Source organism: Alexandromys fortis, unplaced genomic scaffold (genome assembly GCF_014885135.2).
Source record: "Alexandromys fortis isolate MF-2015 unplaced genomic scaffold, M_Fortis_MF-2015_v1.1 scaffold_254, whole genome shotgun sequence".
NCBI lineage: Eukaryota > Metazoa > Chordata > Mammalia > Rodentia > Cricetidae > Alexandromys > Alexandromys fortis.
Window position 1 is genome coordinate 396,245 of NW_026068130.1, and position 14,791 is coordinate 411,035.

The 14,791-nt window shown below is 47.9% G+C and overlaps 2 protein-coding genes across 6 annotated transcripts in view; one reads left to right on the plus strand and one right to left on the minus strand.

Annotated features, from left to right (window-relative positions):
* The window catches only part of Dtymk (deoxythymidylate kinase), a 9,589-nt gene extending 1,638 nt beyond the window's left edge, over positions 1–7,951 (plus strand). The window contains exons 3-6 of one of the 4 annotated variants that reach the window (XR_007589247.1): positions 1,915–2,005; positions 5,264–5,461; positions 5,897–5,970; positions 7,534–7,951. Coding sequence is in view for 2 of the 4 variants with exons in the window: in XM_050125965.1 (XP_049981922.1) it covers positions 1,915–2,005; positions 5,264–5,461; positions 7,534–7,644 (400 nt within the window). In the remaining 2 variants the exon portion in view is untranslated. The other 3 variants (XR_007589248.1, XM_050125965.1, XM_050125966.1) reach the window with 3 other exon arrangements.
* Positions 7,952–9,378: 1,427 nt separating this feature from the next.
* Positions 9,379–14,791, minus strand: part of Atg4b (autophagy related 4B cysteine peptidase) — a 35,616-nt gene continuing 30,203 nt past the window's right edge. For both annotated transcript variants that reach the window (XM_050125961.1, XM_050125962.1), the window contains 5 exons: positions 13,924–14,002; positions 13,516–13,661; positions 12,411–12,467; positions 11,772–11,865; positions 9,379–11,090 (listed from right to left, as the gene is read on the minus strand). In XM_050125961.1, the coding sequence (XP_049981918.1) occupies positions 11,017–11,090; positions 11,772–11,865; positions 12,411–12,467; positions 13,516–13,661; positions 13,924–14,002 (450 nt within the window). In that variant the 3' untranslated portion in view covers positions 9,379–11,016. The remainder of the gene's footprint in view (positions 11,091–11,771; positions 11,866–12,410; positions 12,468–13,515; positions 13,662–13,923; positions 14,003–14,791) is intronic.

The following is a 14,791-nucleotide window of genomic DNA, read 5'->3' on the forward strand; positions in this document are numbered from 1 at the left end:
AAATTTGGTTTGGAACTCACAGAGATCCTCTTGCCTCTGCCTCCTGCCTGGCTATGTATACACATTTTTGTGTACTATAAATGCCTACATGTATGCTTGTGTACCTCATACCTGCAGCCCATGGAGGCTGGATCCCTGTACCTAGAGTTACAGGCAGTTGTAAGCTGCTTTATGGGTTCAGGAGCCTATGCAAGAGCAGCAAGTGTTTAACTGCTGAGCCACCTCTCTAGCCCTGACCTCTCTAGCCCTGAGACAAGATTTCATTTTTTTTTAGGTTTTTCGAGACAGGGTTTCTCTGTATAACAGCCCTGATTATCTGGAACTTGCCTTGTAGCCCAGGCTGCCCTAGTTCCCAGCGGAGACAAGGTTTCTTACTGAACCTTGAGCTCACTAATTTTGGGTTCTGGAGATCCAAACTCAAGTCTTCATGATTACACACAGCAAACAATTTATCCACAGAGCCGTCTCACCAGCCCCCAACTTTTTTTTCTTTTGGAGATAGTGGTTCCCTCTGTAGCCCAGGATGTACTCTAGTTAAAGGCGAGCCTCCTGCCTCCGCCTTCTAAGTGCCATTTTCTTTGTTGTATTAAGGATACATACTTAGCTTGTAAGTCAGTTGTATTCTGGAGCTTGTATTTTCACTTGTTTAATAATCTCTTACACAGCATAGCTTCTTATCTTTACAGAGGCTGGCTGTCAGTCCTTGCATGGATTTAGTTTTTGGTCTTGTCAAATCCAAAGGCATCCAGATTTTCCTCTCTCTTTTGGTATTTCAAGACAGGATTTCTCTGTGTGACCCTGGCTGTCCTGGAACTTGCTCTGTAGACCAGGCTGGCTTCGAACTCACAGAGGTCTATCTGCCTCTGCCCTCTCAAGTGCTAGGATCAAAGGTGTGTGTCACCACCGACTAGCTCTCTTGGTTTGGTTTGGTTTGGTTTTCAAGACGGCTTTTCTGTGTAATCCTAGATGTCCTAGAACTAGCTCTTGGCTGGCCTGAACTCAGAGAAACCTGCCTGCCTCTGCCTCCCAAATTTTGGGGTTAATGGCATGAATCACTACCACTTGGCTTGATTTTTTTTTTCCTTTTATATGTTCACATTACTGACTCTAGCTCCATACATTAAAAACCCTCTGGGACAGGCTAGATAATAGCGAGCAGTTAAGAGCACTGGCTGCTCTTCCAGAGGTCCCTAGTTCAGTTCCAAGCAGCCACATGGTGGCTCACAACCATTTTTAGTGGGATCTGATGCCCTCTTCTGGCATAAAGTCATACATGTAGATAGAGCACTCATATACATAAAATAAATAAATCTTCAAACAAAAACTCTTAAAGGTCCTGCCTGATATATACGTAGTCTAGTTTGGCTTGGAACTGGAATTCCCTGCTTTAGTCTCACAGGTTTTAGGATTACAGGTTTGTGCCCTAAAGATCAAGAGCTAGGAGCCAGCCTGGGCTACATAGTGAGACCAATTTAAACCTTCTTCCCCCACCCTCCAAAACTGAATGCCTCCTGTGAGATGAGTCTGACTTGGCCTTTTTTTTTTGCTCATGCTAGGCCCTTCATCCTTACACATCTAAGGTCTGGCACACTGGCAATGGTGGTGAGCCTGTGGTGTTTGGGGGCAAACGTCCTTGATCTCTTGTCTGTCCTTATACGCGCAGTTCAGATTTGGGCACAAGTATCAGCCTCACCTCTGGCTCCCCATGCCCTCAGCCGTCCTTTGCTCTTTGCTGGTTCCCCTTCCCCGTGGCAGGGCAGGATGGAAGTCTCCATCGGCATCATCTAGAGAGAGGACCCACAGCTTTGTAAATAAGTCTATACATCACTGTGCTGTAACTGTATCGTATGGGATTTCCACGTTGGGGTAGTTTGGGAAACCGGTTCCATCACTCAAGAGCATTCTGTTTTTCAGGCCATTAATTAAGGCGAAGTTGAACCAAGGTGTGACCCTTGTTTTGGATCGATACGCCTTTTCTGGGGTCGCCTTCACTGGCGCCAAGGAGGTGAGTACTGTCTGGCTTCTTTCTCGGGTTGCCAGGTTGGACCCGGGCCTGCTCTTCTTCCTTTTCAGTGTCTCCGACCACGATGAGTACGTACGTATTCAAGTTACTCTTAGGAATTTGTTGGCCCTGGCATTCCTTTAACTCTCTTGCGAGATTAAATTGGTTTTTATCAATAAAGAAATGTACCTGCGGGATTTTCACATACAGTGTTGTGTTTTCCATTTGAATGATCTTTTCCTGTGCTGCCTCACTCTGTGACCAGAGAGAGAATGACTAGGCTACTGGAGCCTCTACATCGCTTCATATGTGTAATGGTAGGACCTGCAGTGCCCTTTTTTCTTTTATTTCTAAAAAATATTCTTCCATTTATATTTGTTTAGGGCAAGGTCTCACTATGTAGCTTTTGCTAGCCTGGAACTCACTGTGTAGACCAGACTCACCCGGAATCAGAGAGATCTCCCTGCCTCTGCCTATGCCTCAAGTGCTGGGATTAAAGGCCTGCTCCCCCCCACCACCACCACCCACACACATCTGATAATGCTTTTTAGTTTTTAAGCCTCAGCTGTTTGGCAACAGAAAACCTCCCGGTAGAATCATTAGCTTCAGGTACACTCACATCCTCTGCTCGGTATCAGATGGCATTGTGGATTCTTAATAAAAGTTTACATCTAAGATGTAACTCTGTGTGTGTGTGTGTGTGTGTGTGCTGGTTGGGGGTGGGGGGGGTTGTTCATTTGAGACAAGGTTTCACTGTGTAGCCATGGCTAGTCTGCAATTCACTATGTAGATCTGACTGACCTCAGGTTCACAGAGATCCACTATCTCTGCCTCCCTAGTGTTGGGATTGGGTTTTTAAAATTGCGCGCGCGCGTGTGTGTGTGTGTGTGTGTGTGTGTGTGTGTTGTCTGTAAGTATGTCTGGTGCCGGGGCTGGAGAGATGGCTCAGAGGTTAAGAGCATTGCCTCCTCTTCCAAAGGTCCTGAGTTCAATTCCCAGCAACCACATGGTGGCGCACAACCATCTGTAATGGAGTCTGGTGCCCTCTTCTGGCCTGCAGGCATACACACAGACAAAATATTGTATACATAATAAATAAATATCCTTTTTTTTTTTTTTTTTTAAAAAAAGGATGGTGCCCATGGAGACCAGAAGAGGGTGTTGGGTCCCCTGGAACTGACATTACAACCATTGTGAGCTGCCATGTGGTTGTGGGAATTGAATCTGGGTCCTCTGGAAGAGAAGCCAGTGCTCTTCACTCCTGAGCCATCTCTCTAGCACATGGGGTTGCTGTTTTTGAGTCAGGGTCTCTTATAGTCCACACTTAGGGGAAGTCACTCAGTGGATCGTGTTGACCTCAGACATGTAATCCTCTTGTCTCAGCCTTCTGAGCACTGGGATTTCAGGAGAGAGGCACCACCACTTCTAGCCCAAGAACGTTAGTGTAAGAACAATCTTACCTCAACACAGACATCAGTCACTAAACATGCAATGTTCATGTTCTCAAGTCTTGTATTTTTATTATATTAAACCAGAATCTAGTTGATTAAGGTCCATGCATGGAGGCGCCTCTTAAATCTCTATTTGTTGCTATTGTATGTAAAGATGCCACAGCAAGCATGTGAGGGGCAGAGGCCCACTTTGGAGAATTACTTCCCTCCTTACACCGAGTTTTGGGAATTTATCTCAGGTCTCAGACTGTGTGGTAAGTGTCTTTATAAGCTGAACCATCTCAGTGGCCCACGGGGTGGGCTGGTTGGTTGTTTCTGCTGGGCCTTGGACCTAGGGCCTCACACATGGTAGCCATTGCTCTCCAATCCATTAAGTCCTTGATGTGTAAGTTCCCACGTCTCTTTCTGACATTCACATCTAAAATATTCTGAGTCTTAAGAGTATAACTCTTTTGTTAAGTCTTTTGTTTTTTAAAGATGTATTCATTTTACTTCTCTGTGTATGAGTGTTCTGCCTGCATGTGTACACTTGCGTCCACAGAGGCCAGAAGAGATTGTCAGATCCACCAAGACTGGAGTTACAGGGAACTGTTAGCCACCATGTGGGTGCTGGGAACTGAACGTGGGTCCTTTGGGAGAACAGTAAGACCTCTTACCAGCTGAGCCATCTCTCCATGTAGGAGAGTGTAACTCAGGCAAAGCATGCACTTGCCCATCTCCTCCGCTCTTTTTTGTTAGTGTTTTTGTTGTTGATGTTTTGGTTTTATGAGACAGTTTCTCAGTGTAGCCTCGACTGTCCTGGAACTCTGTAGACCAGGCTGGCCTTAAACTCAGACCTGCCTGCTTCAGCCTCCAGTGGCTGGGTGGGAATAAAGGTGTGTACCACTACAGCCTGGCACCTCCCACAAACCTTACTGTTTTTTGAGACAGTCTCAGGCTGACCTTGAACCCACTATATAGCTAATAATAACACTGAACTCCTGCTTCTAGCTCTCAAGTGCTGGAATTGCATTTGTTTTGTTTTGACCTTGAGACAGAGTCTTCTGTAGCTCAGCTTGATTTGAGGATGAACTTGAACTGTCTTCTTGCTGCCACTTTCTGCAAGAGCTGTCACCACACCTAGCTTCATGTGTTTACCTTGTACTTTGGTAAACTTCTAAGAGTGCTGAGTCCTCTCACAAGAAGCAGGTGGTGCCTGACGTCTTTACGTAATATCCCCTGGGGATGACAGATTACCAAGTGACAATAACCTTTTATATTCTGCTGTTTCTTTTACATATGTTAAGAGTCCTTCCCTGATGAAGTATTTTGTTTGTATAAGGAAGCTAGGACAGATGATTGGTACACATTATAACCCTAAGGGAGGGTCTTTGGGGTTACTTCTTGAGCTTATAGTGTTTCCAGACTTACTTCTGGAAACATTTTTAGCAAGGCGATAAAAGGAGTGAGAATATGTACACGAGATCTAGTAGGCAGACAAGCATGCAGTGGGTTTCCAGGATTGCTTTTTTCCTTCATTGTCTCTCGGGAGGAATACAGATGAAAGCTTACGGCACAGAGCTCTCTGTCCTGTCTCTGGAACAAGCGCCTTTCCAGCTCAGACTCTCTAGGTTGACTGTGCCACCAGGACATCTGCGTATGCCATGCCTTATTCTGAGATGGCCCAGGACGCAATGTGGTTCATAAACCGAGCGCAGAGCACAGAGCTGTGACGCCTTCCTGTTAAATCTTATCTGCAGCAGGTCCCCCAACCCCACTTTGAAGCAAAAGCTTATACCCCACTCAGTCTGCTTTCTCTAACTGTTGGCAGAATTTTTCCCTGGATTGGTGCAAACAACCAGACGTGGGCCTTCCCAAGCCCGACCTGATCCTGTTCCTTCAGTTACAATTGCTGGACGCTGCGGCACGGGGAGAGTTTGGGCTTGAGCGCTATGAGACCGGGACTTTCCAGGAGCAGGTTCTGCTGTGTTTCCAGCAGCTCATGAAGGATGAAAAGCTGAACTGGAAGGTGAGTGCTGGCTACAAACAGCCGTCGAGGAGCTGTGTGGTAGTCTACCCTCTGCTGACATCAGCGCAGCCGGTATAGTTTGTTTGCTTACCCATCAGGGAAGCTATTCTGGTTCTCTGCCAACAGACTTTCTGGTGGTAGTAGTGGTGCTAGCTAAAGAACCTAGGGCCTCACCTACCACTGGGCTATACTTGCAGCTCAATGCCAACAGATTCTAATCCTCATACCGATTTTACAAAACCCTAAGACTCCTGCTTTGTCTGGGCTAGATGAGTTTAAGGAGCAGTCCTCATAAGAATGAGATACTCTATATCTGCACGACTCAAAGATGAGCCCCAGCAAACGTCTGTTATCTTATTCTATACAAGCCTTTAGTCCTGTGACATCACCATTCAGAACATGGTCTTGCAAGCTATATCACACTTTACTTTGCAGTCTTTTTCATAGGAATGACTCTTCATTGTACGGATTATACTTACTGTCAGAAGGTGGAGTTTGCCAGTTTCATGGTGAGATGTCTTTTTCTTTTTTTTTTTTTTTTTTTTTTTTTTTGGTTTTTCGAGACAGGGTTTCTCTGTGGCTTTGGAGCCTGTCCTGGAACTAGCTCTGTAGACCAGGCTGGTCTCGAACTCACAGAGATCCGCCTGCCTCTGCCTTCCGAGTGCTGGGATTAAAGGCGTGCGCCACCATCGCCCGGCCCAGAGATGACTTTTTCTTTTAGCTCATGCAGTGATTTCTTCCTGGCCTTCCTGTTGGCTCTCGGTCATTATAGCACCTTTTCCTCTATAGCTACAACCTGGGCCTTTATCCTGCCCATTTCTTTGAAGCCTGTAGGCCTATATATGGTCATTTGCTGGAGCCCAGAAGTATCCATACCAGGCTTCCCTCTGGTCCTGTTTCCTTCACTCTGTAAACTTGTTTCAACACTGGTCTCAGGAATTGGCTTCAGCTTCCCTCTTGTTCCTTGCACGGAAGCCAACATGAGCACCTTCTCTGCTGCTTGCTCCTACTCTGACCCTAACTGCACCGTCGTTCCACACATCTACTCTGGAATAGTCCTGGTGGGCCTGGCATTGCCCGCACAGGCCGTCTTTTAACTGTTGCCTATGGCTCCCAGACTTGCAGCTGGCACTTGAGTAGCACAGCATCACAGGCCAGTTTTGTCTACGAAGGCGCTGTTTCCATGGCATTACTTGCCCTTTGTTTCTGTTACATGTCCTCAGGATTGCAAAGTTTATCCTAAGTTTCTGCACCGCCGTGCCATATTAGAGCAGATGTGAATACCCTTCTCTTTCCTGGGCATTAAGTCAGCCTAGAGAGGCACCCTGGATAGTCTGGGCCAGGGTTGTGTGGCTGTAGGGGGGCTGTCACGCTCCCTTCTAGGAGGTGAAACCTGTGGCGTTTTTCTGCACACAGCCATACTTTGAGAAATACCTGGACTCCTTCCATAACCCTCCTGCAGCTTTTTAAATGTTTGCTGCCAGAGGTCTTAGCCAGACTTACAGAAACAAGGGTCCTGTCCAGACCCCCTCCAGATGGTGGGACTTGGAGATGGTGACACTTATTCAGACCCTCTCTCCTGGTTCGCACCTGGATCTACCTGTCCTGAAGGAACAGAGCAGCCGTCAGGACAGCTTTCATCTCCCAAGAGGACAGGAAGCAAACCAGGTTGATTTTTTTTTTTTTTGGAGACAGGGTCTCTACATAACCCTGGCTATCCTGGAAGGAACTATGAAGTCCTTGAATTCAGAGAGATCTGTCTGCCTCTGCCTCCTGAGGGTGGGTCACCATGCCTGACATGGAGCCTGTTCTTATCAACTGGAGGATAGTTGCTCAGCCTGCTTAGGAGCAAGATGAGCAGCTAGTGCATGTTGCTTCCCGTGTCTGGGATGCGGTAGGTATGCAAGCTACGGTGTGCCAAGAACACCAGGTTCAAGGAAAGCTGTGGGTGAAGGGTCCCTGAGATCTAGGTTGGCTCTTGCAGGCCCTGGCTCACTGAGGTCACCACATGCACTGGGAAAAGGGCAGAGGTGGTGTAATGTCGCTTTCCTGCTCTCTCCTTGTGGTGACAGGTGGTTGATGCTTCCAGAAGCATTGAGGATGTCCATGAAGAAATCCGTGTCCTCTCCGAGGACGCCATCCGCAGTGCCGCACAGAGTCCGCTGGAGGAGCTATGGAAATAAATTAGACTTCCACTGCAGAAACTGTTCTCCGGTCCTTTAGGAGACTGGTGGAAGACTCACAACACTGTTCAGTGGGAGCTCTTAGCTCCCTACAAGCCTCCGTCATAACCTGAGATGTTGGTGGTATGGACAAGTTGTGCAATATCTTCTCCTGACTCCTTGATCCTAAAGACGTTAATGTGTTATGGTATTTCCATACCGACCTTTAGTGGTAACTTTGGGCAGTTTCACTGAGATCATTAGAAACATCAATTAGTTGAGAGTTGTATTTTTTGCAGACACTAATAAAAGCTTATTTGAAAATGTACCTCACTGGCTTCCCCTAAGAATTTGTAGAGATGGGTCTGCTTACTACTACATGGGATTTCCACTGTGGGCTTGATCAGTGTTACCAGCCTCCATGCTCTGATTCTGTGTTCTCGGGCGTGGCCAGGCTTATCAAAAGGCACGATGTTCAACATTCTAGACATTCTAGATAACAACTTTGTGTGTGTGTGTGTGTGTGTGTGCTGCTGAAGCTTCTCACACTATCCCCTCCAAAACAGGATGATTTGACATTTATTTCCTGGTAGAATACAGCCTGTATGTGTAGGGTGTGTCACAGGTGAGGTGAAGCACATTCCCCCTCAGGATCAAAAAGGTATGGGCTAGGTGGATGGCATGGCATGGTACCTTGTGCTGAGAACTACCCTGGTGTGGTGATGCACATTTAATGCCTTTAATGCCAGCACTCAGGAGGCAGAAGCAGGTGGATCTCTTGAATTCCAGGCTAGCCAGGGCTACACAGTGAGATAATCATCAAAAAAAAAACAAACAAAAAAACAGAAAAAAATGGTAGGGGATTAGCCAGGTGTGTCATCAGAGGCCTCTTAACAACCAGTCTGAGGTCAGGAAATGCAGAGCATCTGTAGCCCCGAGAGGAACTGGGAAATCAGCCCTACTGCCAGCATAGCCTGCATTTCCGGAGAGCAGTAGGCGTGAGCTGTAAGCATAGCAGCCCTAAGAAGCCAGCACAGTGATGCTAAGCCTCGCCTTGGGCCGTTGTACTTGGGTCAGCAGTTTTCTTTTATTTGGACTCAGCAGGTAGGTGTCACCTAGGATTGTCCCACTGAGATGTCACCAGGCAGAATGAGGTGATGATCCTCAGTCTACTAGTCCCCCAGGCCAAAACCAGGTACAGCTTGCCTGGAGGGAACTCAAGGCAAGCCTTGTAAGTGCTTTTCACTGCTTTCATTTTTTAAGCAAGTTTTTTTTTTTTTTTTTTTTTTTTTTTTTTTTGGAGACAGGGTTTTTCTGTAGCTCTGGCTGTCCTAGAACTCGCTCTGTAGACCAGGCTGTCCTGGAACTCAGAGCTCTGAGTGCTAGGAATAAAGGTGTGTGCCACCACTGCCCGGCTTAAACAAGATTTTTACTATTTCTATGTGTTTATGCCCACAGGGACCAGGAGTGTTAGATCCCCAGTGTAGGTGCTGGGAATGAACTCTGGTTCTCTGGAAGAGGTCAGAGCTCCTAACTGCTGAGTCATTTCTCCAGCCCCCAGCTCATTTTTATACCATGTTCTCCTTGCACTTCTTCCCATTAGGGCCACAGGTTTACTCAATATGAGGGAAAAACGACACTGGCTACACAGTTAGGCCAGACACAGGGCAGACTACTTGTCCAACGTGGGGAAATCTGTCAACACTAAAATCACAGCCAACCATAACTGAAGGAAAAACAATACACACACAAATGTTGTTTTCTACTGAAACTTATTATTTACCATTAAGAATTGCAAACTAGACTACTAAGAATGAACAACCTCAGGAAGCCTTTCTCAAGCCCTGGGAGCTCCCTCAGGTTGTATTGTTCCACACATCTGCCCTTGGTACCATCAGCAGGAGTTGCAGCAAGACCCTGGGCCACAGCAGCACAATAGCTACTGGACTCAGGAAGTGGAGCCCCAGAGGAATGGGCCTTCCCCCATCCCATCCCACCTGAAGCTAAGGGACAAGATGTAGGAGAGACAGAGTGTAAGGAAATAAATTATGTCATGAACACTTTGTGGGCCACTCTGAGTTGTCACATCTGGCATATGCCATCAGAGAGCAGCTCCAAACTCACCCGTTTACAGGGTCCTAGGGAAGGGCTTTTAGGAAAAGCTGCAAGGGCCACCCCAAGCGGCAATGCCCTGTTCATATCTTCTAGGGCGAAGGAAAGGCCTCTTTCTAAGACAGCAGACCTAGAGCATCAAAGCTTGAAGGCCCAGAAAGCCAGGATTAGAAGGTGGCAGGTATGGGAATGAGCGCCAAGGAGGGTCTGGACACTGCACCTGCTGGTGCCTGGAGCTACCAGCTCCGTTTAAATATACTCTATTGTGAACTAAAAGCCATAGCTCTTTAACTTTTTGGCCCCAAACCAAGAAATTCTCTGTGACCCAGGAGGGTTTCTGAGAAGGGCAAGAACATGGAAGAAGGCTCAAGTAGCAGTGTGTACCCTACCACCAGCAGGCACAGTGTCACAAGCAAAGAGCAGCTCTGCTCCCCTCCCTTTCCTCCCAGAGGGAAGCTGGGTAGCAAGCTAACAGCAGCAGGCGGTGTGTCTTGAAATGCATCAGCCCCTTACAAGAAACAAAGCTCTTCCCTAGTGAGGTCCTAATGGGAATCAGGACCACGGCTCCAGATGACCCGGGAGCTTGTCAGCTGCTCCAGGGTCCAGGTGTCCACACTGTGTCCATGCACACCAGTATCTTTGGGTTTTCCAAATGCCCCACCAGAATACTTTCTCTCCAAAGCCAGCAGCAGCCTTGCTGTAATTCTTTCCATGTGCTCTCCTACTGAGGTAGCCCTTGAGAACCACACGGGGCAAATGACAGCCCAAATGCTCACCCTGCCCAGCAGTATGAGGCCATGCGTGACTGTTACTCTGTATACATCAACCTGCAGATCTTCTAAGACTGACCTGGGAAGTGCCCCAGAAATTCATGTCTTCATTAAACAACTCCAAACAGGGCTTTAATTCCAAATAAACCACAGACCAGGTGCCCAGGAAAAAGCAGGACCAAAGCTGATATGCTGGCTGGGGCTGGCAGTGTCAAGCGGAGAACTCTGGAAGCTCCTGGCTTGCCGCACTTCCTGACCAGGCCTTCTGATGGGCGATTTTCTCATGTGGACAGGCCTTTGCTGTGTTTAGGGTTAGGCAGTCTGACTCCAGGCACCGCAGTCCTTGGTCCATGAGCAGAGCAGGCCCTCTGACAGAGGTGGCACAGGCGCACAGCACTGGCAGGGGTGGGCTGGGTGATGGAATACGCAAACACTGAGTGCCCAAGGCAGGTCTGGGTTCTCAAAGCACCCCAACGAGGGCCATGGAGGCCATCCCCAAACCCTAGGATTTTCAGAGGGATAAGATTTCAAAGTCTTCATCCTCAGAGTCAAAGAACCTCTCCAGTCTCTCTACATCAGAAGAATCTGGAAGGAACAAGATAGAACATTAGGCATCTCTCAGGAGCTGGTGTAGGTGTGTGTTGGCTGGGAAGACAGGAGAGGGGGACAAACTAGAATAGGTCTGCTAGGCCCTCCTGACTGCAGTCTTAACAGGCACAAAGGAGTGCAGACAAGGCCCCAAAGAGAAATGGGAAGTCCACGAAAGGAAGGAGAATGGCACCTGACTCCTGCCAGCAGATGGGGTCTGGCAGAAGTTCAGGAGGATAAGGGCATCCCCTCCTTGCACCAGCTTAGGAATGAGCAGGTCCGACCAGACTTCCCTCCACTATCGCCCAAGGCCAGCCCCTGAACTCTACCTGTGCTGGCCCATAGGACCCAGGCTGCCCCCTGCAGGCAAACTAGCTATAGGCCAAGGAACCAGGACTGCTCATCCCCAGTGGCTCTTAGACGGGACTTCATCATCACAAACCTGTTGTGCCTGGTCTCAACAGTCCCTAGCAGACTAAGGATATATTGTGCTGCTGCCAAGCTCAGGGTTTGAGGTACAGGGGCAACCAAATATTTGCACCTGGGCTCATATAAACAATGGTTAAAAGGGAAAAGACCGAGACCTGAGGGCTTGTGTCAGGCACAGACTACACAAACTAAGAGATCGGAACAGGAGATTATCCCAGTCAGACTTGACTCTGCAACCTCAGCACTCACCTAGGGACAGGTTCAGGACGTCCTGGCAGGCCAGATGGGAAGGCTGCTGCTCCACTAGCTCAAACATAGGTAGGGCACCACCAAGCAGGGATAGCTGTCAGTGAGAAACAGCTGTTAGATGCACCTTGACAGTCACTATAGCCTCACAGATAGGAAAATGGAAGTGGAATCCATACTAAAGGTTACAGCATAGACCAATACAGTGGTCAACAAAGCACGGGCCTGCCCCACTGGTAATGGCTTGTTACCCCATCAGGCATACATGATCACAGAAGGCACAGGGAAGACAGCAGGATGCAACTGGCACAGGGGCAGCCTTTGGCTTAAAATTTATTGCCACCCCAGAACCTCAAGAGGCAAGTGAGTGGGCCAGAATTCTACCATAAAGTTAATGTGCAAAACTTAGGTAAAAGATAGCCAATTACGACCTAGACATGGCTAAGAGAAACAGCAATGTGAGGCACCCTGTCCCATTCAGTCTGCCCGCCCACATGTGTGAGGCAGGAAGAAAACTCCCCATGCAACTAGTAAATGGGGTTCCTAGCTAGGCCATGCAAAGAGGCTCCCTTTACCCCAGCCACCTCATTGCCTGGGTCCCCAGAAGTTTCATCTTGGCTCTGGACAGGGGCAGCTACAGACCTTTTTGACTTGCTGACACCAATCGTTAAAGTCTTCCTCGGTCTTACAGAAAAACCCCTGAAATGAAAAGGACCATGAGTAATGACCACATCTGTATGAGCATGAAGCTGTGATCGCTAGTCTTCAGGGATCCTGGTATGCACTCGCCAACACATGCCAGGCTGTGTGCTCTGCCCATGCTATGGTTCATACATATGGACACTCTGCTCAGTGATGGTAAGGCCTATCCCATGGTGGCAAGGGGAGTGATTCTACCATGTGTTTCCTTTGATCTCAGCTCTCAAAAGCTAGAACTGTGGCTCAAACTTGGTGCTCTCTGCACCTGCTAGCCCCATGTGTCTAGCATCTTCTATGAGGCGGGCTGTTTAGGTGGCGGTAGGACACCAAGTTCCAATCACTGAGCTACTGAGATGCATTCACTGTAACATACACACGCCAGTTAGCTGAGTAATTTACCAGTGGGTTCTGCAGGAAGTCCCAGCCTTCTCTCTGTAGAACTTGGGAGGGGCACATACTGCAGAGGATATTCTGGGTGTTGTGTCTGTGTGACAGCTGCATACTGGTACTAGACATACTACACTTCTGCCAACAAGCAACACGATGTGCAGCCTAACTAGGCAATGACTTCCCCGGGTATGGCACTGTTTTGACATTTTTAGTTTTTCATCCTCTTTCTTCCAAACACATTCTGAGTAGGCAGGTTTATATAACTCACCAGAAATCCCTACTATATCATCAAAAAGGGAGATGGAAAAGCTCATTCAAGGGAATTGTCTCTAAGATATATTAAGTAAATAAACAACAAAATGATGATGAAAAAACTAAGAGGAAATGAGGTAGAGACAGGTGACTCTAACAAGCTGTCATTTGTATTTTAGAGAGTAGGAAAAACACACAACCTCACACTTGGTACGTACACTCAATCACAGGCAACATTCACACACACTGTGGTTGTGACTACCGCTCAGGAGGCACACAGTCTCAGGGGAGGATATGAGGATCCTTAACTATATAAATCTAACCCTCTAAAAAACTACTACAGTGTAGACATTTTCCTTTATATTCCACTGCAGGACTCCTGGCAGTTTGCACGGTTGGAACATACCACAGCAATGGACGGGTCAAGCTCTCCAATGCCCATCCTGCAGGGAGGGTGCTGGCAGTGGAAGCTCTCATCGGGGATAAAGCAGCTGTCAGTCAGTTCCACTGCAGGCTGTGTAGTGTGGGGGTCCAGATAGATGAGCTCCTCACCTGGGCGAGATGACAGAGAAGTCAGACGCAGCTGGCTAGGGCTGGGCGAGAGGGAGGGAGCAGACCAGAGCAACATCCAAACCCACATCAGAGTCAGCAGACAGAAGGAAAGTAGACATCAAAATGCCAGGCGGAGTGGGGTGCATACCACCACAGTGAGTGAGGGGGAGGCAAATGAATACAATACAACTCCACAGAAACACCCACTTCTTCAGGGAGACAGACCATCCCTATGAACCCATAGCGTACAAGTCAGACTCACCAACGTAGCCAATGAAGTAGTGGGCACTGTTGGGCTTCCCTCCGATAACACCCAGGGACTGGGGCATCATGAAGCAGTGCTGCAGGAGAGAAGAGGGAAGGCCACTGAGCACACCGGCCTTGCAATGCATGCAAGAAGACTGCTCCTAGACAGTCCCACACACAGGCCCAGTACACGGCCGGGAGCACGTGTTTCACCGTCCACAACCTTGGGCAGGCCATGGCCTCCAGAGGCTTACCTGAATGACACAAGAAGAAAAATGAGAAGACGTGTCTCAAAGAGCTTCCAGTACAGACAATACAAATACACACCACTGGCTCATAGTTCTATCTGGGTAAACTTCTGAGCAGTGACAGGATTGAGGAACAGCTTGTGGATTAACAATAGGTGGGAAATATGAGCAGGCACTCGGAAGAGGTAGCCTGGCCAGACATTGGCCTGACCCAATAGGACAGGAGAAATGACAACAGAGGATAAGTCAGAGAAAAGTGGGAAATCAGTTAGGGGACACAGGAGTGACAGAACAAGACCAAGAGCAGTGAGGGATTTTATACTTGGTTTTATCTGAACACGGAGAGGTGATTAGAAAGTCAAAGACTTTAACAAAAAGTACTGCCACTCTGTACAGCAAGGCTCTCAAGTGTGGCTCCTTAGTTTAAAAATCTGAGGGAACTGGAGTTCAAAAGGGTTTGACTCTTGTTTTTGTCATGGAGGTGGGGGAAACCAAAGAAGTATGTATACAGAATTCTCAGTAAATCTGCCTGCAGTTCCCATCCTCATTGGCCCACCCACCCTCCAGACCAGGTTCTCAACCTTCCTAATACAGTTCCTCATGTTGTGGTGACCCCCGACCATAAAAATATTTTGT